The sequence below is a fragment of the Bactrocera dorsalis genome, chromosome 3, assembly GCF_023373825.1.
Source record: "Bactrocera dorsalis isolate Fly_Bdor chromosome 3, ASM2337382v1, whole genome shotgun sequence".
Lineage (NCBI taxonomy): Eukaryota > Metazoa > Arthropoda > Insecta > Diptera > Tephritidae > Bactrocera > Bactrocera dorsalis.
This window is the reverse complement of record NC_064305.1, coordinates 57,791,582-57,814,859: the sequence shown is the minus strand read 5'-3', so window position 1 is coordinate 57,814,859 and position 23,278 is coordinate 57,791,582. Positions and strand designations below refer to the sequence as shown.

General features: G+C 36.4%; 4 protein-coding genes across 7 annotated transcripts; 1 reads left to right on the top strand and 3 right to left on the bottom strand.

The window, feature by feature from the left end:
- The first annotated feature begins 3,598 nt into the window (after window positions 1–3,598).
- On the top strand, window positions 3,599–16,066 carry LOC105231957 (uncharacterized). Its single transcript, XM_049453567.1, has 3 exons — window positions 3,599–3,977; window positions 4,756–4,801; window positions 15,557–16,066. The coding sequence occupies exons 1-3, from the start codon at window positions 3,660–3,662 to the stop codon at window positions 15,886–15,888; spliced, it is 696 nt and encodes a 231-aa protein (XP_049309524.1). The 5' UTR covers window positions 3,599–3,659; the 3' UTR covers window positions 15,889–16,066.
- On the bottom strand, window positions 5,526–6,734 carry LOC125777815 (tigger transposable element-derived protein 6-like). The gene is made up of 2 exons (XM_049453565.1): window positions 6,440–6,734; window positions 5,526–6,381 (listed from the first exon to the last, which is right to left on the bottom strand). Exons 1-2 carry the CDS (start codon window positions 6,732–6,734, stop codon window positions 5,531–5,533), a joined length of 1,146 nt encoding a protein of 381 aa, XP_049309522.1. The 3' UTR covers window positions 5,526–5,530.
- Window positions 10,107–14,448, bottom strand: LOC105231946 (aarF domain-containing kinase 1). Of its 2 annotated transcripts, none has more exons than XM_019992655.3 (3): window positions 14,078–14,448; window positions 10,820–12,112; window positions 10,107–10,761 (listed from the first exon to the last, which is right to left on the bottom strand). In XM_019992655.3, exons 2-3 carry the CDS (start codon window positions 12,023–12,025, stop codon window positions 10,420–10,422), a joined length of 1,548 nt encoding a protein of 515 aa, XP_019848214.1. In that variant the 5' UTR covers window positions 12,026–12,112; window positions 14,078–14,448; the 3' UTR covers window positions 10,107–10,419. The 2 variants fall into 2 exon arrangements, with proteins under 2 accessions (XP_019848214.1, XP_011211777.1); XM_011213475.3 differs by having other exon boundaries at window positions 13,914–14,447.
- A 441-nt stretch (window positions 16,067–16,507) lies between the features above and the next one.
- Window positions 16,508–23,213, bottom strand: LOC105231936 (NEDD4-binding protein 1). 3 transcript variants are annotated; one of them, XM_049453562.1, is made up of 6 exons: window positions 22,797–23,213; window positions 19,798–19,872; window positions 18,853–19,740; window positions 18,560–18,759; window positions 17,055–17,270; window positions 16,508–16,995 (listed from the first exon to the last, which is right to left on the bottom strand). In XM_049453562.1, exons 1-6 carry the CDS (start codon window positions 23,082–23,084, stop codon window positions 16,788–16,790), a joined length of 1,875 nt encoding a protein of 624 aa, XP_049309519.1. In that variant the 5' UTR covers window positions 23,085–23,213; the 3' UTR covers window positions 16,508–16,787. The 3 variants fall into 3 exon arrangements, with proteins under 3 accessions (XP_049309519.1, XP_049309520.1, XP_029409047.2); XM_029553187.2 differs by lacking the exons at window positions 16,508–16,995; window positions 17,055–17,270; window positions 18,560–18,759; window positions 18,853–19,740; window positions 19,798–19,872 and adding exons at window positions 20,853–21,349; window positions 21,411–21,521; window positions 21,584–21,677; window positions 21,753–21,871; window positions 21,928–22,491 and having other exon boundaries at window positions 22,797–22,916; XM_049453563.1 differs by lacking the exon at window positions 19,798–19,872.
- Between the last annotated feature and the right edge of the window lie 65 nt (window positions 23,214–23,278).

The window sequence follows — 23,278 nt, the reverse complement described above, 5'->3', positions numbered from 1 at the left end:
GCAGTCAGTAAGTGCGCTAGACAACTTAAGAGCTAAAGACTTCTTATATTTCTCGCATTCCGCTATTTGTCACGCCCCCATTTATGGAGAGCTCCCTTAGCCGGTCAAGAACATTGCGGCGGTAGGTGTCCGGTTATGAGGAATTTCACTGTATCATGGCATACAAACTGACCGTTCAATATTAAGTTATTGTATGGAAACATCTTTATTTGTAAATGGTATTCTAGCTACAGCTCTAGCTCAGCAGAAGTAAACCATTCTTCCTTCTTGTTTTTTTGTTGTACGAACAGAATATTTTACTTATACATACATCCTCGTAAATAATGCCTATTCGAAGCATGTTATGTATCTTATCTTCCTTCGTACTTTTACCTTAAATTTTAATGATAAACAATTCACGCAACAAAAACAATATAGGAAGGAGCTTAATTAATATCTAATAGTTGACTCACAGTATTATTGAATTTAATTTGAAATAATTTTCTACACACTACGACACCGTTGAGCGTGTAGAGTTTTCGTGGAATAAATCACAGTTGTGAAATTTGTGTACAACGAACGGTTGGCGAATAGCTAGAAGCAGTCAGAAACGAATAGAGTTTGTTTAATTTTAGAGCCAAAACGCATCCAGATTTTTTAATTAAAAACTAAACTTATATACTGTTTAGTCTTCATATATCTTTTTGCTCATAATCCTATTTAACGGTTTTGCGATGTTGAACAATTTCGAAAGCACCACGCCAGTGAACGATCTATTAAACAATACGACAACGACGCAAACACAATCCGACTTCCATTGTTGTAATTGGTTTGGGCTTTATCATTATCTAGTCGTGCTCTTTGTTCTTCTAGTGGGATTATTTATACTGTTCGTGAAGGTATTGTACTAAAAAAAGTTTAGTTTTGATTGATTGTGCTATTAATGAAAAAAATCCCTTTAACTTTATTGAAGATGATAATTAAAGCTCAACGAAAAGCATATAGACTACTGCAGCCAGGTAAATATTCATATTAGTTACTTAAATCGTTATTTTTTAAACTTCAGAGAGGGTATCTTAAGTTTCTCACGAAGTTTGTAACAGCCTTCTAGGAAACGTCGGATACCCTATAAAGTATATGATGAGCTGAGTCGAGTCGAGTTCGTCTGTTCGTCCTTCTATGTATATATACGTGAACTAATGGAAATATCGACCAATTTTTTCACGTCGGTTTCTTACCAATACGCTGCTCATTCGTACCACTATAGCATATAGCTGCTATACAAAAATGAATGATCGGAATCAAGACCTTGTATGGAAAACTTTTTTATTTGGTTATTAGAAAATATAAGATAATTCTTAAAAGCAATGCCATAACATCAGAACGAATTGTTTAGATCGGACCTCTACAACATACCTTACCGACCGAAGTTACCTTTTTTCTTGATGTAATATACTCCTTCGATCATTTGTGTTTCTTCGAAACATTAATATTTTTTTGATGTCAAGGGGCTCTAGCTATTTTATATTTCGAAATGCATATCGCCAGTGACTAAAAAATATAAATAACGAAAGAAGTCGTTCAGGTCAAGAGACATTTCTTGCGATATTTGATACAAATTTAGACTCCATTATTGAATTGAAATATAATAGGTAGGTAGCTAGGGTGGATTTCTTACGACACGCTCAGGCCTTCAGCTGATTTCTTTTGAAACCACCTGGAGTAAAATCACCTCACTTTACTTTGCCTTCCCTGAAGTACCTTGTGCTTCGGATAAAGCTCATCAATTTAAAAAGGAAACACCGCTATTAGAGTTCATCTCATGCCACATATTTCTGCTTGTTGAGCAAGTCAGGATTTGTTTCCGAGAGACTCAGCTATATCTGCCTATATAACATGTTTGTAGATTGAATATCTATAAGTAGCCAGAGGCATATACATATGTATATTCCCTCTTTATCGAAGTTTAATTGTACCATAGGATGTTGCCTATTCTGGCTAGTTCATCTGCTTCGTAATTGCCAGGAACCCAGTGCAGGTTTATCGTTAAATAGGCTGTTGGGTCCACTCATAGAGCAGAACATTATTACACTATCTTCAATGAAACTCTTAGAGATCTGTGCATGTAAATATATTTCTTGTTGTAAACCTCTTTGTTAGAACAAGAAGGCTTTATTTAATTGCTATGAACTTCATTTGGAAGACAGTACATTAGTCTGGTAGTTGGAAGGCGATGTTGGTATTTAAATTTTTGTAAAGACTTCAGTTTCCACTTGGTTATTCACTTTAAACGGTATATAAAGTTGTTCTTGTATCTTTGTCCACCTCACCTCCAACCCACTCCACTCTGGAAGGAAATGAAATATTGCAGACCGTATTTAACGTTTAATTCTAAAGGGTCACGAATGCCATTTACATTAGAAAACGGTTGGGAAATGTGTCTGTAATATTAATAAGAAATGTCTGTCCTCTTGAAAAATTCTGATCTGTGTAGCTTATTTTAGTGTTGATAGTGTTGGCTCATATAGATATATCTTATATTTATGAAATTATTTATCTTTATGTGTAAAAATTACATATCATAGTTTTTGCCCGCAATAAACTGATAAACTGATTTAAAAAAAAAATTTTGTACACTGTGTACACTTTGATCCGACTTAAAAGATAGGATAGTTCACACAGTACAATATTCCCCCGAAATATTGCACAGAACAATGCAAGCTATGGACGGCAACGAAAAGCTGGTGCCTTTTTGCTTTTTTCTGTTTGGTTTATTAGAATAATATTTATTGTATGCCGTAGCCACGTGTCTGGATCCTTGGTATTAAATGAACATTGTTTTTTATCTTGTTTGCATTTAAAAGAATAATAAATAAATATTTCGGTTGCTTTAATACCCTTCACAGCTTCAAGTTTTTCTTACAGGAACTTGATTTTAATCGATGAATTTGTATATCAGCTGTACATATGTGATAGTAGTCCGATATGAACAATTTCGTAGAGTATCTTGTCTTGTCTAAATCTAAAACTTGAGTTCGATCGGTTTAAATGGCAACTATATGTTATAGATGTCCGATATCGGCGGTTCCGACGGGCGCAGGTTCTTGGAGAGAAAAGGACGCGTGCAAGTTTTCAGATCGATATCTCAAAAACTCAGTGAAATAAGTATACAGACAGACATGGCTAAATCGGCTCAGCTCGTCATGCTTATCATCTATATACACATTTTATACGGTCTTCTGAGTGTTATAAACTTCGTGCCAAACTTAATATATCCTGTTCAGGGTATAATTATAAATTTACAAATACAGCACAACAATCCGCACAAAATACTATTAAAAATAAATATTGGCTACTACAAATTGAAATAAGTGTCAAAGTACCTAAAAATACATGTACATGTAAGCAAGTTTATAACGGTATCTTATCAAGTCATTTGTCATTATTTCAACGGAGAAAATCCTATACCTTAGATAAAATTCGCAAATATTTCCCGAAATTTATCGAAAACGACATGAATTACCGTTTGCGTACACAAATACAAACACACATAGTGAAAGCCATGATTATTAAGGCCAAGTGCAAAAATCCAAACTTGTGTGACAATTTCGAATGAATTCAAACGTTAGTTGAACATTAACTTTGGATCGCAACGTTTGTATCTTTCACAATAGTCCGCAATGTCGGCAAACATTACCACGGTCGGTACAACAGTCGGTACAACGATCGGTACAACCATCGCCACGACTATCGCCACACATTTACAGAATGTCACCGTGAGCAAAAGCTCCGATCCGTCTAATAATCAAACTACACCATTCTACAATAACAATTCAACATCAACTACCGGCTTTAATAATTCATATACAATACCGTGTTGCCAAATTCAATTTCCCACCGACCCGACCATTATTACATATGACAATTATTGGTACTGGGATGAAATATTTTATTTATATATTATGGTTTTCCTTCTGTTTGCCATTGGAGCGGTTTATGTACGTAAATATACACTTACATATATAAAAACGTATGTTTTTGGGTATACAGGGTTTGTCCGAAAAGTAATAGGACGGACTTTCTTCCGCCGCGACTCTACTTCGGAGCCTGCGCGCACCTACTGGATTCGTGAGAGGGCGCTCCTAGTGCGGCAAATGAGCGGCTGGTCAGCTATCTCCGAGCACCTGGAGAGTCAGGACAAACATTTTCGCGCGACATGTTTCTGTAGTGGTGGAAAACGAAAATACAGCGTTCGTTAGAGCAGAGTTACGCGGTTAAATTCTGTGTGAAACTCGGTAAATCTGCGACAGAGACGTTTGATATGATGAAGCAGGCTTACTAAGACATCGCAGCCGATTGTGAACAGCTACCTAACCAAGGCCGGCATCGCAACGCTTTCCCAGCCGCCTTACAGCTCAGATGTGTCCCCCGGACTTTTATTTTGTTTCCTTTCCTGAAAAGGCCAATGAAATGCAAGCATTTTGAGACGATAGAGGTGATCCAAGCAGCATGCCCTCGGCTCTCAAGTCTTTTTCAGAGAATGCCTTCCGTGACGTCTTCAATGCATGGAAATCGCGCTGGCAGCGCGGCATCGACGCAGAAGTAAATTATTTTGAAAGTTTTTAAGAATTATAACGACTAGTTCTATAATTTTTTTAAATCGACTCAGTCCTATTACTCTCCGGACAAACCCTGTAACGTGTGGACTAACTTTGATCTGTGCTAATTCTATTTTACTTTTCTTATCACGCATATTCATATCGTTATACCAAGAAGGCAGCCCGTCTACGTGCAAAACGCTTAGAGGCACAAAAGCAAAGAGGTAACTGAACATAACCCGTTAAGGGATGTTATGTAGAGATTTAAAGATTTTTTAATTATTTTTGACTTATGTACATACTTTTGTAATAGTATATATCTGTGGAAATAGCAAATACGTATTATATTCTTAATTTATTCTCCAAAATCTATGTTGTCCCCCTCAAAGTAATCTCCTTTGGTCCAAATACACTTGTACCATGGTACCATCGTTTTCCTAATCTTCGAAATAGTTGTTAAAGTCAATTTCCGGAATAGCCTGTAATGCGCGTAGCAATTCACGTTTAATGTCTTCAATTGTCTCAAAACGGTTTCCTCGGAGCGGTCGTTTCAGCTTGCTGAATAGCCAGAAGTCACACCGATCTAAATAATTTTTCAATACATAAATCAAAAACCAATCAGTGTATCTGGATAAAACTTCTTCGAAAATATCGGTCAATCTGTGAGGTACATTATTAGAATACCGAGGAAATGTTTCTTTGATAATAATATACCCTTGTGTTAAAAATTGGTTAGATTGGATCAATATTTCATTTAGCCCCCATATACCTAATACAGTGTAATCCGGTTATAATGGACTCCACGGGACCATGTCAAATTGTCCATTATAACCGAGTGTCCATCTAATCAGAATATAAAATTTGTAACTCAAGAAGTAAATTCAATGTGTTTTTTTTATTAAAGCAATAAAGTTTATGAATAAAATACAAAATTATGAAAATAATAAGTTTAATTAAGCCTTTTGAAAAAAGTCAGTGATTTTCTTTTGGGTGAATGCCTTATTGGCAAAATCTTTTTGTAGTTTGATTTCGAGTTTATTGAGCAAATTGATTGCATCTGAACTATTCTCTTTTTGTTGAAAATATAGCTTCAGTTTCCTAGAATAATTCATAGCGTCTTCTATTTTTATTATAGTTTCGGGCTGTGCTAAATCTTCATCACCGGAGTCTTCTTCAAGCAACTCATGCAGAAAGTCTTGAATTAAGTCAGTGTCTGAGTGTTCTTCTGTGGCTATAATATTCTCGTCAATCCTTGAATATTCATCAAACTTGCTTAAAACCACTACGTTATTAATTTCGATAATTTTGTTTAAAGGTTCATCGTCCTCCGGGTCGAAATCTAATCCATCAGGAATGTCTTTTACCAGACCAGCATGTCGAAAACAGTTTCTTATGGTTTCCTTAGAGACACTTTCCCATGCAACACTTAACATATTGACAGCATCTAAAAGACTCACAGCTTTTGTCGGGTTTGCATCTTCAGGAAGGTCCATAATTTTCATCAGAAGCTGCTTTCTATAAGATTGTTTCAAGCTATTAATGACGCCTTGATCCATAGGCTGAAGAACCGATGTAGTATTAGGCGGAAGAAAATGTAGTTTAATGTTGTGAAGATGAACTTGAGGATGAGCAGGGCAATTATCTACTAATAGCAAAATTTTAGTCTTGGCTTTTATAAGTTCACAATCCCATTTCTTTAAATAGTCAGTAAAATTCTGAGAAGACATCCAGGATTTGTTGTTAGCACAATAATCTACCGGCAACGTTTTAACGTTTTTAAAGCATCTAGGGCTGTTATATTTTCCTGAAAGCAGACATTGTTCAGAAACAGCGGATTGTATTAAATTGTATTTAAAACTTACCAATAACCAATAATTTCCGTTTTACCGTGCCCGATGCATTAGCACAAATCATGGAATTTATTCTTTCTTTAAACATTTTTCCACCACTGCATGCTTCACCTTTGATCTTATATATTGTAGGCCAGGTTTGTAATTGCCAGTCATTTGTAACACTTTGGTCCACAGAAGCCGATTCACCACAAATTTTGCCGAAGCAAATATTATGCCTCTTTTTAAATCTGTCTAGCCATCCGGAACTGCACTTAAAATTAGCACCGACAGCTTCTCCGAATTCATTGGCTTTCATCATTAGCATTGGACCACTTACTGGAAAATTATTGGCCCTTTTCTGCTGAAACCATTTAAACAGTAATTCATCAACTTGAGGATGTGTCGCAAATCTTATTTTTTTTTTCTCTTGTCGTTGACTTTCCAATCATTTTTAATTTTTTCCTGATTAATCCATATGTTCGAAACAGTCTGTTTCTTTAGGTTTTTGTTCAAGCAAATGTCAGCTTGAGAAGTTCCTCCTTCAAGTTCGCATATTATTGTATATTTTTCATGCAATGTAAATGCTCGCTTTTTATTTTTCTTAAAATTAACAACTCTCAATGAAAAGCCAACGAACGTCACTTTCAGCCCACCGCAGAAGTTGTTTGCCTTCTTTGACTTATTTCCAAGAAAAAATGAACATTTTCTGCTGCAGAGACTGATTGTGTCTCTTGATCGAACGCGGGGAAGTACAAAATTTTGCTTATTGCCAACTGATTGCTAACTTTGTTTTGAAATTTGATTTTGAAAGCTTCGGTTATAATGGACAAAATCCGATTTTATTGTCTATTATAACCGGAGTCCATTATAACCGAGTCTATTTTAACCGAGTTTTTTACATATGATTGAACTGGGACTTGACAAAGAGGTACATAATAACAGAGTTTCCATCTTAAGCGAGTCCATTATAAATGGATTACACTGTATAAAGATTTTCGAACATCCAGTTGAATTTAAGTATATCTCATATATCGGGTAAAGTAGTTTAATATAAAGTTTTGTCAACACCTATGATTAAGTATTTTGCCGGCTTTGTTTCTTGCAAGTTGCAATAGTACAAAATGTTCGGTTAGACTTGAACTGAGCCCTTCGAGCCGGCCGAATAAACTCCAGCACCGCTTTCCTGCAACAATTGGGGCTATATGTTAGAAATAACTTTCGAATATTCTCTTCCAAGTAATAAGTCGTTTAATCATTTCGGTCTTACCCACGTATAGCTAAACAAATTTAGATAAACAGACAAAAAATACTCTTGCAGTGGGGCCGTATAAGTCTCCTTCAATAAATTGATTGTTTCAATGGTTGTATGGTATGTAGCGCGGTTTTGTTGGAACTAAAGGTCGTCGCCATCAACATTCTTCGATTCAGGCACCAAAACCTTATTAATCATGGCTCTATGGCATTCCCCAATGACGGTTACGTTAAGGCCGGCTATATATTTGAAGGTCAATGATTCCCACTGCCCATAGTGCACACTTAACAGTGTCTTTTTGAGGATGTGACGACTCCTCAACAATGGCATGTTAATTATCATCACTACAAATGCAAGAATTTTGTTTAATAATGAACTCATTCATTCAACCGTGAGTTTCAACGCTGAAAAAAAAAAAAAATTTTGTGAAAATTGGGATCAGTGGTCATCTCGTTTTGGGCCCAATTACCGAATATGTGACGCGCCTGATGGTCTATCCATCCTTACACGAGTTAAGTTTTTGTAAGCCCGCAAACCAAAACCTTCTATAAAGTAGATGGGCACCGCTCCATCTCAGCATGTGAACCAAACCATTATTTTGTTAACAAATTTGCACAATTTGCAAGCGTTGTTCGGAGTAAGTCTGCTAGTTATGAAATTACAAACCAAACTAGGTATAAATCAAGTCTAATAGTCTAAAAATGCATCATCTCGATTGTCTCCTTACTAAATTCGAAGTCAATTTGTCGAAACAGTACGATGTGTCTGAAAATTTGTAAATTTTATCAAAATTTTATTATAACTGAAAAATTCAATAATCCCCACAACAGTGTGTATTTGCATCTAACTTAAGGTGATAATCTGAAGTATCAGCAGAAATATATATGTACATATGTATACAGTCTGGATTCGAGCCTGCGTAATTTACTGTTTTTTTGCCCTAAGAATATTAGTATGTGGGGTATGTGCTAATTTGTTAGCAGTAGTAGCTCTGTCCGTTGTGTGAGTCGAGACCTGCTTGTGTTCGCATCACTGATTAAGCTTTCTTCATGTTTCTTCTGTGTTTCGTGCTGTAATAACTTCTGCAATGTTGTCCGCGTGGTCAATTAAGTGCGATTCGTCTGGCATTTCGAGTTTTAGTATTAGTATAGCGTCATAGCAGATGTTCCGGAGGTCTGGGCTTCACAGACAGGCGTTGTACACATTCATTAGTACTGCGGGTCGCTGTACAGCGATTATTTTCAGGATTTCTGTCGAGATCCCGTCCGGACCGGGTGATTTGTTGGCCTTGAGCTTGCCATTGGCTAGTTGCAGCTATAAGAGGGTAAACTGAGGGATTTGCGGAAATCTTAGTCTGTTCCTAGCCCTTTTTTCGTGTGTGGAGAAGAGTGTGTTTATGATGTGATACATTTTGGCAACGGTTTGGTCAAGTGACTTTGCTCGAGCATCGAGTTTCTTTATTACTATTTCATACTTTAAGTCTCCAGGGGCTTTTTTTTAATATTCTCGAGTAGTTCCTCTCATTTTTTATTTTTGCTATCATCGATGGTGTGCTTCAGCTCCTTTTCTGCTGTTTTATATTGCTCGGCTTCTGGGGAGGCGACCTCTCTGCGCCTTGATCTCGTGTAGGATCAGCGATGGCGGAGCAACGTGCGTCTAAGTTTGGCGATATTTTCGGGCCACCGGTAAACTACTGCTTTATGTTTGCTGTGGGAAATCTTGTGCATTGATTTCTGACAGGCTTTTGTTTTGTTATATTAAGCATTGTGTGCTCGACAATTTTCCTTTCAATTTTGGAGGAGCTACCAGATGGCTTCAGGTTGTCTAAATACTGCGGGAATTAATTTCGAAGTATGTATTTAGTTTCGCAATGATACACTTTCCTTTTTTTTAAGAGATATCATCACGAAATTGTCATGAATATATAAGGCGACGCTTCAATTTCTAAGCATATTGTTCAGATCATATCACTATAGCTATCATATAAGTTAACCGTCCAAAATAAAATCTTTATAATGAATACTTGATCGTTTGCGATGCATTATGCCTTCGATGCAACCGAAGTTGTCGTTTCTTCTTATTTTGCTTCCTTTTGGATTTGTGCTCCCAAGGAATAATTAATACAAAATGGTAAATCATAGTAAAAAAGGTTCCTCAGCTTAAGCTCAATGCAATTTTCTGTAAGCTGACAGAGCATCTGGATATTTTAGCAAATTAAATTTCCCTCTATCCGACAATTCATAAATGATCCGCACCAACAATTTTGCAGTCAGATACTCGTATTAAATATGTGGTAATCTTCTATAATATACTAAGCACTTCCCACACATTCTTGAAAACCTTACCACCCACATAATGGCGAACTATTATCAACTATATCCACAAGCAAAGCAAGCATTATTTACATATAATTAAAAAAATTTCAAAAATAAAGTGCGTTACTCGCTTATTTATCAATATAGAAATTCATACAGTTTATTGTTGTTATAATTTATTAGATTACTCGCTGGATGTTAGCTTATGTAATAACTTAAATTGTTTTGTACGCTGCAGTTACCTTGTCATTTAGTTGCAAAAAGTTTCACATCAAAAAATGGCTATTTTTAAGTTAAAAAATAAATCAACACAATTCATACATATGTACACGCATACAACCATAATTTACTTATACATATATAAACTTTAAAAGCAATTGCGAAAAAACTTGAAATATTTGATCTTCATTTGCTAAGCCATAGTTACTTAGTTACCCGTAACTCTATAAAATCTGTTTTAACGCCGCCAAGAAACCAAAATTCACGACACCCAAGTACACATAGTAGATGTTTAATTTGAATATCTCCCATTTCTCACGCACCGCCAACCGCAGAGCGGTCCAGCGCGCTGTGTTAAGCGACCGCTGCTCGTTGAACGTCGAATGTACACAGCATTTGGACATTACCCAGAAGGCGGTCATGCGGTTTTGGGTGCGCAGCGTAGCCTCAATGCCGCGTATCAGGTCGTTGGTTTTCAGTATGAGCAACATCTGACGATCGACTTGCTCCAGCACATCGGAAATATGCGGTAATACGAGTGAGGTATTGTTTTGTAGCGTAGCTTTCTGTGTGATAACGAAATTATAGGAATTATTATATCTTTAAAGAAATGCAACTACCAACCTCTTCTTTGGAGTATTTGACTTTGTTGATGCCCTGAATAAGCGTCTCCCAAGGACGACCCGTTACCATGCACGCAAACAATCCATACAAGTCACCTTTGATGCCCAAGTTCTGACTATGCACACGCATAGCCTTGCGATCCACATTCAGAATGCTAAGCCACAGTTTGGAGTACTCATAACGGAATCTGTCCGTTAAATTCGCATAGAGCCCATGATCTAATAATACGATTTCTACTTGTCCCTTTGGACTTTTATGCACCAGTATATTGCCTGGATGTGGATCACTGTGTACGAAACCTGTGGTGAATATCATCTCCGAATAAAGTTGGCCGATTTTATTGGACACAGTGAATGGATCGATTTTATGCTTTTTAATATAATCGAGATCATTAACTTGTCCGCCTTCGAGATACTCCATGACTAGTATACGCGGTGAGCTAAGTTCCCAGTAAATTTTCGGTACGCGCAACCATGAATATTTCTGGAATTGTTTGGCAACTTTTTCAGCATTTTTGCCCTCATTTAGAAAATCCAATTCAATAGGCAGATTCTTTTTGGACTCATCGACCAACCATTGCACTTTGAAGTCAGGGAAAACCAGCGCCATAAGTTTCACTAAAACCTCCATTGTTTTCATGTCGACACGTGAGTTACCCTTCACATAGGGATGTTGTACTTTGACAGCGACCACCTCGCCCGTCTTTAAAGTCGCTTTGTGAACCTGCGCTAGTGAGGCGGTGCCAAGCGGTGTCGGCTCGAATGTTGCAAAAATGTCCTCAGGGTTACGCTTCAAATCCTGCCGTATGACCTTATACAGATCTTCGACGGGATTTTGTGGCGCATTCGAGTGTAGTACCTTCATGGTTTGCACGAATTCTTTGGGTAATAAGTACTCTAGTGCACCAATATGTTGACCGGTCTTTATGTAAACTCCCTTATTGACGCAGATGAGATCGAGCAGCTTTTCTGCGGCTATCTTATGTACACGACTCTTTTCCGCTTTGTACTCGGGCGTAGTTTTGTCCCACTCCCGATAGTAGAGTTCACGTTTGTATGTGAGCGCCACATCGAAAACGGTGATTGCCGAACGGCTGAGACGCACAATACCCAACGAATTGACATCATAGTCGTTGGTGTGTAGGCTGAGACCGGTGCTGACGACGCCGGCGCCAATTATGCTGTACGAAAGGACACGTCGAAACATTTATGGCACACTGATGACTCGTTTCTGTTTACTCAGCTGGCGAAAAGCAACAGATTTGTAGCGTACCAGGAAAGATAAGTGAGGAAGCTGTAAATACATAAAAGATAATCAATGCGATGTGTTCAGCAGGTGAATGGGGTGTGAGTGGGCACACATAGAGATTTGTGATGTGATTTCAATAAGGTGTTGTGACAGGGCATTAAATATGCTAAAAATACGTTCTCCACCGATATTCGTGGAATTTTATATTTTGATGCACACGTGTTTATATGTACGAATAATTTTTGGTTTAACTACTCTAATTTCAACTGACAATTAACTGACTATAAAAAGTAGATAGAGTGAGTGAGTATAAGTTAGTTAATCATATTAAACTTCAGTTAAACCGAAGCATAATATCCTTCAAAGAAAGATGTTCATAGTTGATTGAAACTCATTGGAAACGAAAATTAAAATAACAAACATTACAGGAAAAATAAATTGCATGCGATCGCAGACCAGGAAAGGTAGGTGAGGGGGTGGTGAAATTTTTAAAGGAATTGTTTATCTTGATTTCCAGCAAAACTACGACTCCTATAGAAAAGTTATTTGATAATGTTATAATGAAGATACTTTTTTATTTATTCATATAACCTCAAAAATTATGTGAAAATTTTAAATATCTGAGATATTTGGGTTCTTTTTTATTTTTATCTTGGACAAAACATTTTTTTCACGAAATTTGGAGAAACTTACTTTCTTATGTCCCAAACATACCATTTTGTGATTTAAAATATTTTGCGGAAACCTAAGACCTAATTTTCAATCAAAAATTCTTAAGTAAAAATTTGAGATTTTTTAAAAAAGTCGATAGATTTTATTTTTGTCGAATACTCTACTTTCTGAGGGTAGAAAAAAATATATATGTACATATGCGGGTATATTACTAAGGTAAGTTTGCGCGGAAAATAGTAAACACGATCTTCGGTCTTTCTCGGCCTTTTTAAGGATCTAAAAACTGCTACAAATACCGAATATTTACTATATGTTTTTAATAACTAATTATTTATATGCTCTGAGTAATATTTGATTTCGTCTGTACTACTCGTACGCTCTCGCTCTCACTCTTTTTCACTCAAGTTTTTTGAAATAATCGTAAATTACAACATTATTTTCTTTCATCTTCGAAATAGTATGACCAAATTTGGATCTGCCATAATTTCTTGATTGCTTTGTGTGCGTAACTCAAATAACTTTCTTTATAAATAATAATGTTTTCAATTGAAAGACGCAAATTTGCAAATCTTGTGATTTAATGTCACTTTAATCAATCATCATTACTACTTTGAGCATTTGCCATGTGTTATCAGGCAAGTCTGGTCTGATAAGAAACTGAACGGCAAAAAACGCAGAATTAGAAAAACATAAAAATCCCCATTCACACAATAGCACAATACATGAAATATGTATTTGCTTGCAGGAATGTGTTTGTATATATTTAGGCGCCGTGCCAAACAGCTGATCGCGCATTACAGAAAACTAAAATAAGAAAACAAATATTCACGCAGCGCTCATGAGGAACGCAAAGAGTAACTGCAGAGAATGGTGCACGTTGTCTCACCGCTGATTGTTTGTTTTTCGTGACTTTCACTCCACCAATGCCAAGCCACAATGCCAGGGCAGTAAAAACAATAACAACCAGCAGCAATATCGCTTAACGTTCAATAACTGCGGCATGGTAATGCCAGTAGAAGTAGTGTGCGTTGCTGAGGCAGTGTGACGTGGTTACATAAACAATAAATAATTTAGTTTGCGTTTTCTAAATTATACAAACCGACGAGTACTCGCGCACAAAAACAGACAAACACACACACATACGTTTGGTGGAAGCGGTGCGAATTTCACTTACATAGTTTTATGTAGTCTTGCCAAATTTTTGTGAAATCGTTAGAATCTATCAATTGCAGCACAAGAACCGTGGCAGTGAAGCGCCGTTAAATAAATGAATGAGCACGCCGCGTAATGCTACAACACCGTCGTTTGCATGACTTTTGACACTGGTTTAATTCATACTGTTTATTGATGACGACGATGGCAGAAGAACGATGACGACAACAGCATCGACTTTGACCTTATCACAGCCATTCAACACATGCGCTTACCGTGAGCAACAACACCCGACTGACTGGCTCGTAATGCTTAACGGATTGGCTCTCGTTGAGAGATTGGACGCCGCACCTCCTTGTGTGTGCTATGGCTGCGCTGTTGCGAGTTTTTCTATGCTCACACTCCCGTCTGCATATTTGTTTTCTTTTTTATTTTTGTTTTACTCATACATTTCTATGTATTATTTGAATACCTTTACGCTAGTCAGATATTTATACCCTGAATAGGGTTAAGTTTGCCACGAAGTTTGTAGCAGCCAAAAGGAAAATTTGGTGGAAATATAAATATATGTTATTGACCAGATGATCAGCATAGCGATCTGAGTTGATTTAGCCATATATATCTGTCTGTATGTAGGCGAACTAGGCTCTAAGTTGTTGAGATATTGAACTGAAATTTTGCACACGTACTTTTCTCACCAGGAAGCTGCTTATTTGTTGGGATCGCCGATATCCGCTCACTATAGCTTATATCTGCCATACAAACTGAACGACCGGAATCAAGTGCTTGTATATAAAGCTTTTCTATTTGTTGAGATAGCTTTCCAAACTTAGCCATGAATTATTGTTCAATTTCAAACTCGGCTATAAGCACGTAAGCGGTGTCCACGTCAATAAAGAAGTAGAACGATTCAGTCTCCAAAAAATTGTAGTGGTCCAGTCTATATAACATATACATACATAACACCCATATAAACCAACCAGTTCTTGTAAGCAATATTTTGTATTTGTGAAGGGTATTATAGCTTCGCTGTAGCCGAAGTTAACTTTGTTTTTTTTTTTTGTTAAGGTCGGTTTATGTACTGTAGTTCAACAGGTACTGAACCGCATGAATTTTAAAGCGCTGGGTTATTTGGGTTAAACGAAAACAAACACATTTCCATTAAATAGCAGTGCTGTGTATTTTTAACTGATGATCATTAGTGAGTCATACCCAAAAGCACAAGTAGTTTTTCATAAATCAAGTCGTTCTGTCTTTACGCCGAAATGTAGACAACATTTTGCCATTTTGGTAGCTGGAGCGGTATACGTTAGTCACACCACTGGTATTTATTGAGTGAGGTTCGTTAGAACAGCACTTTCGAATCTTATTTTGGTCGGTGGAACCAGCTTGTACAGAGACTTCAAACTACGTACTCTAGCATTCCATTTAAATGAGGAATATGAATGACTAAACTTTACCGGTGCCAGGAAATTGGATCTTCAATTACTCACATATATACACATATATAATTTATTTACACATATGTACTTTGTAATAAATTGAACGAAATTCTTACAAGCGTAAAATTTTATAAGAAATTTAACAAAACAGTTAAATATATGTAATATTTATCTCATGCTAATGTATATTTAAATTTTGTTTATCTTTGCTTCATCAACGCAGCTCGTCTACGCGCCCAAGGTAGTGGTAATCCATGCAACCCACCGCCCAACGGAGACTGCGCAGGCAACGCAGCGCCCAGAATCGACAATCCGCCAACATATGAGTCCGCTATGGCAAATTACCTCGACGCAAAGCAACAGTTGCGTCAGATGGAGGAAGGTGCCTTAGCTGGTGCCAATGCTATGACTGCTTCCACAACAACAATCGAAACGTGTGTCTCTGATATTGGCCAAAGTCATACCGACTTGACACACAATACAAACGATGCCACACCCACAGGCAGCGTTGTGCTCAACACAGCCAGCGAAACACCAAAGCAGCCGCTGCAGTGATACAAATTATATACATACATACTATGGTATCACTAACGGTATGGTTGTACAATTCTACTGAATAAGGAGTTATTACATAAGTGATCCATCACTAGCAATTCGTACATACATATAAAACAAATGCTATATACTGTACACTTTACCGACAAATATATATATAAACATATGCGAAGCGAAACTGCTTTCAGTTTTTTTGTCAAAAATCATAAATTTTTTTCTGTACCCTTTATGTAAAATAGAATTTGAAAAATCGACGACATACATACATATCAATAATTACGGTAATTCAATACTTGGTCCATATAATATGCCAAAGCCAAAGAGCACTAAGCAATTAAAAGACAACAGCAAAGAAACAACACAACGAAAAGATAATAAAAAACCACATCGTAAAAACGAAGAAGACTGTATTCTCATTGAACCATACATCGAAGTTGTCGAACTAATCGAGAACCATTCGAAGGAACTGCTAAAAGCTACCAAGGAGCAAAGCGATGACACAAAGCCAACATTACCGAAAGAGGTCAACAAAAAGTCAACAGTGTCACTGAAAAGTAGTGGCAAACGGGATGTGAAAAGGCGACGTTCTTTACGCTTATTGTCTATGAAAGCAGATAAATAAATTTTTTATTTCATTTTTTATTAATAAAATTAATCTTAATTAATAAATATTAAATAATAAATGAAGTATTCAAATCAATGCTTGTATCCATTTTTTTTTTTGTTTTCTCTTTACAAACTACAAGTTAATACACGTAAATATAAAAAGGAAATGTTTAATATATATGTACAACAAGCGGGCTTGGGCCGCATTTGAAAAAATATATAGATATAGAAATATGTAAGTAATAATCCTTCTAAGGCTAAAGTACAAAATTACACACTTAAAAGTATTTGGTTTACGTTCTATTCAAAATAGTTTGCAATGAGGGTCCCCACTTGCCGTACGGGTCTTTGGCAACCATAAATAAGTCATTGCACCAGGTAAAGCCGATAACGCGATTCTCAATTAGTTTTTTAAATGCGGCATTTTCGTTTATGAGATCTCGGTAGTTGTCATTGGAGACAATCGCTGCATCCATTTCAGCAGCGAGCTGCAAGACAAAACTGCAAACGGGAGAAATTAGCTATTTCCTTTGCTTGTCATCGCTACTTTATGTACTTACCGATCGTCATAACTAATGGTGAATTTTCCCGGCAGATTTTTACATGGTGTAACCACAATTTTGCCCATTCCGTGCAATTCGAACATGGCGGCGGAGTCGGAACATTTATGCATACGAAATTGCGGTACGACCGCCTTGACTTCATGACCCATTTTTTCAAAGTAATCAATGCAAATTTTCAAACCCTTTACTGAAAATTCTCTGTTAAGGGCGTGGCTGCAACGGAGGTTTTAAATTAATTTTTTATTTTTGTTAGTTAAAAAAGTAATTATATGTCGTTAGTAAAAATTTGGTGTTAAAAATGTCTTAAGTGACAATTATAAGTAAAATAAGCTCCCCGGTTTTGCGACAACGGAATTAACCCGGATTTTATTCGGCCAGGGGCTGTCATTTTGCGATCTAACTCCGTTTGGAACAGTAAGTAGCAAGTTAAAATTGAAAAACTAAAAACCTGGAAGTAACCTTTTATATAAATCAAGACAAAAAATCGTTAACTTCGGTTGCTCCGAAGCTATAACACTCTTTACAAATACAAAAGATTCCATACAAGAAGTCTGTCGTTCGGTTGTTGTTGTTGTAACGGGTACCTAATCCCTGTTAGGATGGTAAGGATTAGATAAGTAGTCATCGATGTCATCCAACGTTAGGTAAAGGAAACTTGCTGTTTCGACGAGGTCGGACCAAAAAAATAATGGTGTCAGATGTGTGGGGTTACCAGGGCAAAGACGTGGCTAGTGTCATGCGGGGACTCACTGCAAACTGTCAGTATCTATTCTGGATAAGTAGGAGTTTAACCAGCTACAGTATCCAGAACGAAGCTGCGCAAGAGTCACTCTCGTTTCTCGCGTCAACTCAAGCTTTCGTCTGCAATGGGAGGTGGTTTGACTCCAAGTGCGCTATTCACTGAGAGGGAGTCGGTGAAGGTGTTAAGTGCTCCACTGTGAATGGCGGCCAGTGCATGTCGGAAATAAGTTGCGTCCGAAGTCAGGTCGGCGTATTGTTTTATATCGTCGACGCAGTTGAGGAAGGACCTCTTGATGCTCCTTGGAGCATTCACATATAATTTAGCTTAGCATGCTATAGTGGCTCGATATCGGCTGTTCCGACAAATGAGCAGTTTCTTGGAGAGAAATATATATACACACAGACAGTAGGATACGGCTACATCGACTCAGCTCGCTGTGATAATCACTTATATACATTTGAAACGTATCCGTTTTTTCTTCATTTCTACAAACTTTGAGGCAAATTTAATATACCCTATTATACCCTAGTATAAAAAAAGCATAAAAAATTTACAGCATACCGTTAGGCTCAACGCTATCATAGAGAACCACAAAGCTATCAGTAAATGATTTTTCTGACGGAAACTTATTACTTTTAAATAAAGTCACTTTCCACAGTTTTAATTCTAAATTATTAAACTAAAAGTATTTCATAAATACATCCGTGTATATATGTATATGTACATATATAATAAAAATTCATAAATGATATAAACTTACTTAAATGCCACATTACAGCCATCGATGAGTATTAAGCGTTTCTTGGATTGTTGCGCTGACGCTTTTGGATCATCAGCATTTGGATTGTATGTGTTGTTATTGTACGCCAGCAATGCTTTTTTCTCGCTGGTTGTAAAGAGGCCACTTTTCACAGCCGCTTTTCTCGGCGTGCGTGGCGGACTCACCGGAACTACAATAGGCTGCAAAATTATAACAAAAAAATTTTAATATTCAACATTTAAAAAATTCAAAATAAGTGCAGGTGTATAAATTGGTGCATTGATTTCGCTTACATTTGGCACATCTTCACTACTGAGCGGCACAAAATCTAATGCAGACGAGAAGCTATTTGATTTGCGTGTGGTTTCGCTGATGAAAATCACGGAATCGTCCATCTCCACATCTTGATTTTTGCTATTTACTGTATTTGATGCAGGTCTCAGCGTGGAATCATTAACGGTGTCATCCAGAACTATGACATCTTTCGATGTAACCGTGTGATTTTTCTTTTTATTTCTTCTACGGTTTCTGGAGTTCGACTTTGGATTCCCAACTACTTTCGACGTTTGCGTATAATTCGAGAAAGTGTCCTCCGATCTAATACTGTCTAGAGTATTAATTCTAGAGACATCTTCGTAGAACAAGGTAGTTAAATCGGTGAAATCTTCTACACTATTTTGTGAAGAATTTCGTGCTGCTGCGCCGCCGCAAGGCGTTGAAGTGAGTAACTTGCCGGCGTCTTGAGTGCCGCGCCCATTTATACGCTGTATTATGGAAACATAGCCGGAAGAATTGTTTTTTTTTGCTTTCGAACGCGATGTGTTGGGCAGATCGTCATCAATGATGATTTGCTCGATTTGTGGCTCAACACATATGCAGTCATCATCATTATCGGTGGACGTGTTCGCAGTTAAGTTAACATTACTAATCTCGTCATCCGAGATTATTTCGCCTTCTTCAAGTTCGCCTTTGTGCAAGTTGGACGTTGGAGCGGCGCATTTATTAGCCATATTTAGTTTAGTTCTCAAACTACGCTGTAATTTTGATTTATTTTGATTTTGTAACTGACGTCGTCTGATGGTCCGCAGAAGCTTTTTGGTAACTCTCTGGCTGGCACTCGTTACATCTCTGCTTGTAGTGCTTCGGTTCAGTCGCTTATTTCGTAACTGTAAACGGCGCTTCTGTATATTAAAAAAATGTACAATTTATTAGAAAAATATTCCCTGTTTTATATGTACCGTATTATCGCGAAATTTGTTGAAGCTACCGCTTTTGCGTTTTGTGCTAGTTGTGGGCGTATCGTCTGCTTGAGTCTTTGGAAATGCATGAATATAGAAAATGAAGGAAAAATGAAAATTAAAAGATCCGTTGCCAAATTTGCAATTTGAAAAATGTAATTAAGTGCACTGGAATTATTAATAAGTTGGACTTACCTGCAAAAACAACAAGCTAATATTTGTAATGCCAAATGAATTCGAATTTCTACTAAATGTCTTCACTTCGCCAAAATTTGGCGTGTGACGTATCGAATAAACTGGTATAATCACTTAAAGACGATAGCTATATACCCTCTTTTTTTGAATTCTACTTATTAATTTTGTTATACCTTACACAGTGTATATTAAGTTTGTCACGAAGTTTGTAACACATAGAAGGAGGCAATGGTACATTATCCGAAGAAATTGCTGAGCGATCGCTGAGCAACGGTACAATATCCGAAGAAATAGCTGAGCGATCAAAATCCACTATATGTATGGAAAACTTTTTCATTTGACAAGATATTTTCAAGAAATTCAGCATATATTATTGCTTTAAGCAAACATACAATCTTCGGATAAAATATTCAGAACAAACCACTATAGCACATAGCTGCCATGGAAACTGGACGATCAAAATCAAGATATACCCTTTTATATTATAAGAAATATACCTGTGAAGGGTATTCTAGCTAGCGGGCTAGCGAAATTAACGTTTTTTCTCGTTTTTATTGTCATATGCAATGTCTTTGATAATAGAAGAGAGCTCAACCCCGTGACCTTGAATATATTATACCAGTTTTATGGCTTATTACTTAGCTTGTTGTTTTTTATACTTACCTGCGTGGTCTCCATCGATGTAGTTACAGAATTATATGCGTGTTCTTTGACAGAATAATGCAAGTCCCAAAATTATGAGCGAAGGCAAAAATAAAAAGCATAGAAAACATTATACATCTCTTTTACCTTCACTCATATATTTCAAGTTTCTTGTTTTAATCTATCTAAAGAACAGGCTGTTAATTTAATAAAACACATTGTTGCTTTGCTAATTTATTTTCATTTACATTACATACAATAAATACAGAGAAAATAGGCAACATTAGAATTTCATAAATATTTCATTTGTGCATTTGCGGTGCAGCGGTTGTTTGTTGAATACTAAGCCGGATTACACATACTAGGTGGGTTTAATATTTTCGCTTAACTTTTTCGATTTGACACCGTTGAGATTTACCTGCGTTTAATAATACAACAACATTTTAACAACACATACGAAATTATCATGTCCGCGAACGCAACCTAACTACTAGCTATGTACATATATATGTATATGTATCTGAAATATATACGTGTAAGTACTGTTTGGAATTCTCAAGTTAACTGTCATTTGATTGAGTTGCATCTTCTAAAATTTTTTGATTTTAGCTATACATATTTTTCATATAGTATCTGTCTAATATATCATGAAATAATAAAGTCAACGCGTTTACATATTTCTAATTTCGAAATTCATCGAATATTACGTACAGATCTGAAAGTCGAATTTTCGGAAATTAAATCACTAAAACCGACAATTTTATAAGCGATTATACTTTAAGAGTGCTTATTTCATCTTTCATATTAGCACGAGCTGCGGCTTCATAGCGTGTTTGAAATTCCGTTGTTGAAAAAATATTTGGTATGCTTAGTAATGTTTGCAGCACCTAAATGCCAAAATTTGAAAATGACGTTACAATTACATTTTTTAAGATTATATTTAAATTACCTTCAAACGCATATTTTTATAATCCACATCGCTCATATGCTCATATTCCTTACGCAGTAATTGGCAGTAACGTTTATAGTTCTCACTACTGGCACTACGAATTAAAAAAAAATATATATGTATTTGAGGCATATTTTAATCCATAAATAGTTAATATCATTATATTTACGCTAATATGACCAAATCCAAATCCTGCAGAAAGTTAGCGTCGTCTTCAAAGGTGGTTTCTAGTTCATTTTCCACAGATTTGTCGCCCAAAAGTTTTAATATTGAGTTTTTGGACTCTTGCTAAAAGAAAGAAAAATAACTGCTAAAGTTTACAAATGGAATAGTTGAATACTTACATCATCCAACGATGCATCGCAACAAAATTCTTCAAATGCTGCACAATTTTCTTTAGCACAAGGTTGAATGCCATCATATGAGTAGTATTGGAAAAATGCGGCCAAAACCAAAGCAGGCTTACAATGCAGCAAGTGTTCGCGTTTATGCTGCATCATTTCATTCCAATTATGATAGTAACGCTTAGAATGGCTTTCATTAAGTCGCTGATATATGCGGGTGTACCAGCTTTTGGCGACATCCTCAGGGACAGCGAAGTGATTGCACGCTTTATGCCACAATTCTTCCATTTACTCTTATTTAAGTTCACACAGTTTTAATAATTTCGTATAAAGATTTGTTTAATTTAACAAGAATACACTAACACACGCGAAATGAATCTTTAATTTACGCGGAAGACAATTTTCCTTGTCGCTAATATTGATGATTCAACCTGAGTAAACGATTTTTTCAGTCTTACTTTTGACAATTCATACTTGTAGGTTTGGGCAGGCTGGGTAAAAGGGTGGCGAATTTCGAACAGGATGGGCTTGTTAACCGTTATAATATGTTATAATAACAGGTGTCTTAAAATAAATTATTAAGTAAAATTTCCAAAGGTTGAATTATACAAAAGATATAAAGATGAATAAACCTAACTTTAACAAGAATTATTAAATAGGCATAAAATAAGAAGTAACTATAACCAAGACCCAAATTAAATACAAGTTGGCAATTCTGGGTAAACCCCGTAACCACCGAAGGACATATAGGAACCACACTTTTGTGATTATTTTAACTACGCACGCGCTGACATTGTCAATGCAAATAGTTCATAATACCAAAACGAGATAAAGTTGTTTTGGTTATAATTATATTGTACCTCACTTACCATTGCACTAACTATTTGTGGGTTACTTGGACCGCTGTCTTTTGACTCTGATTGTCCGTTGTTCAAGCTTTGTGCTAATATTTTTTGAGCTGCTAGTTTTTCTTTTGCTGACAATCGCTGGAACTTTTTGCGCGCTTTTATTCTATTTCGTTTACGCTTCTGTTTGGTCAAAAAAGCTGCATTGGGATCGTTAGCTGTGGCAAGAGTAGCACCAATGCTTTTGTTATTATTACGTTTGGAGCCCCTTCGCCTAATCCTTTTTTGTTTTTGCTTGCGATCAATTCGCATTATAGCATTATGGGTAGAAAATAACTTAGAAAAAAAAAGTTTATTGTGTAAATACAAAGAAAAAATGTTACTTTTGAAACTAGTATGACCGAAATGTGATTGAATTTACAAAATCAACAGCTGATGAAAGCAACTTAATTTTCGGTGTCATTCACAATAATAACATCGCAAAAATCGGTTAGCTTAATTCCTTC

Excerpts from the sequence above, each read along its gene's own strand:
- LOC105231957 (XM_049453567.1), top strand. The coding sequence starts at position 3,660 with ATGTCGGCAAACATTACCACGGTCGGTACAACAGTCGGTACAACGATC. Across the intron at positions 3,978-4,755 it reads TTGCCATTGGAGCGGTTTAT|GCAGCCCGTCTACGTGCAAA; the intron begins GTACGTAAATAT and ends TATACCAAGAAG. Across the intron at positions 4,802-15,556 it reads AGAGGCACAAAAGCAAAGAG|CTCGTCTACGCGCCCAAGGT; the intron begins GTAACTGAACAT and ends TCATCAACGCAG.
- LOC125777815 (XM_049453565.1), bottom strand. The coding sequence starts at position 6,734 with ATGCTAATGATGAAAGCCAATGAATTCGGAGAAGCTGTCGGTGCTAAT. Across the intron at positions 6,382-6,439 it reads ACGGAAATTATTGGTTATTG|GAAAATATAACAGCCCTAGA; the intron begins GTAAGTTTTAAA and ends GTCTGCTTTCAG.
- LOC105231946 (XM_019992655.3), bottom strand. The coding sequence starts at position 12,025 with ATGTTTCGACGTGTCCTTTCGTACAGCATAATTGGCGCCGGCGTCGTC. Across the intron at positions 10,762-10,819 it reads TCAAATACTCCAAAGAAGAG|AAAGCTACGCTACAAAACAA; the intron begins GTTGGTAGTTGC and ends GTTATCACACAG.
- LOC105231936 (XM_049453562.1), bottom strand. The coding sequence starts at position 23,084 with ATGCGAATTGATCGCAAGCAAAAACAAAAAAGGATTAGGCGAAGGGGC. Across the intron at positions 19,873-22,796 it reads CACAAATAGTTAGTGCAATG|ACTCAAGCAGACGATACGCC; the intron begins GTAAGTGAGGTA and ends GCATTTCCAAAG. Across the intron at positions 17,271-18,559 it reads GGCTGTAATGTGGCATTTAA|CCACGCCCTTAACAGAGAAT; the intron begins GTAAGTTTATAT and ends CCTCCGTTGCAG.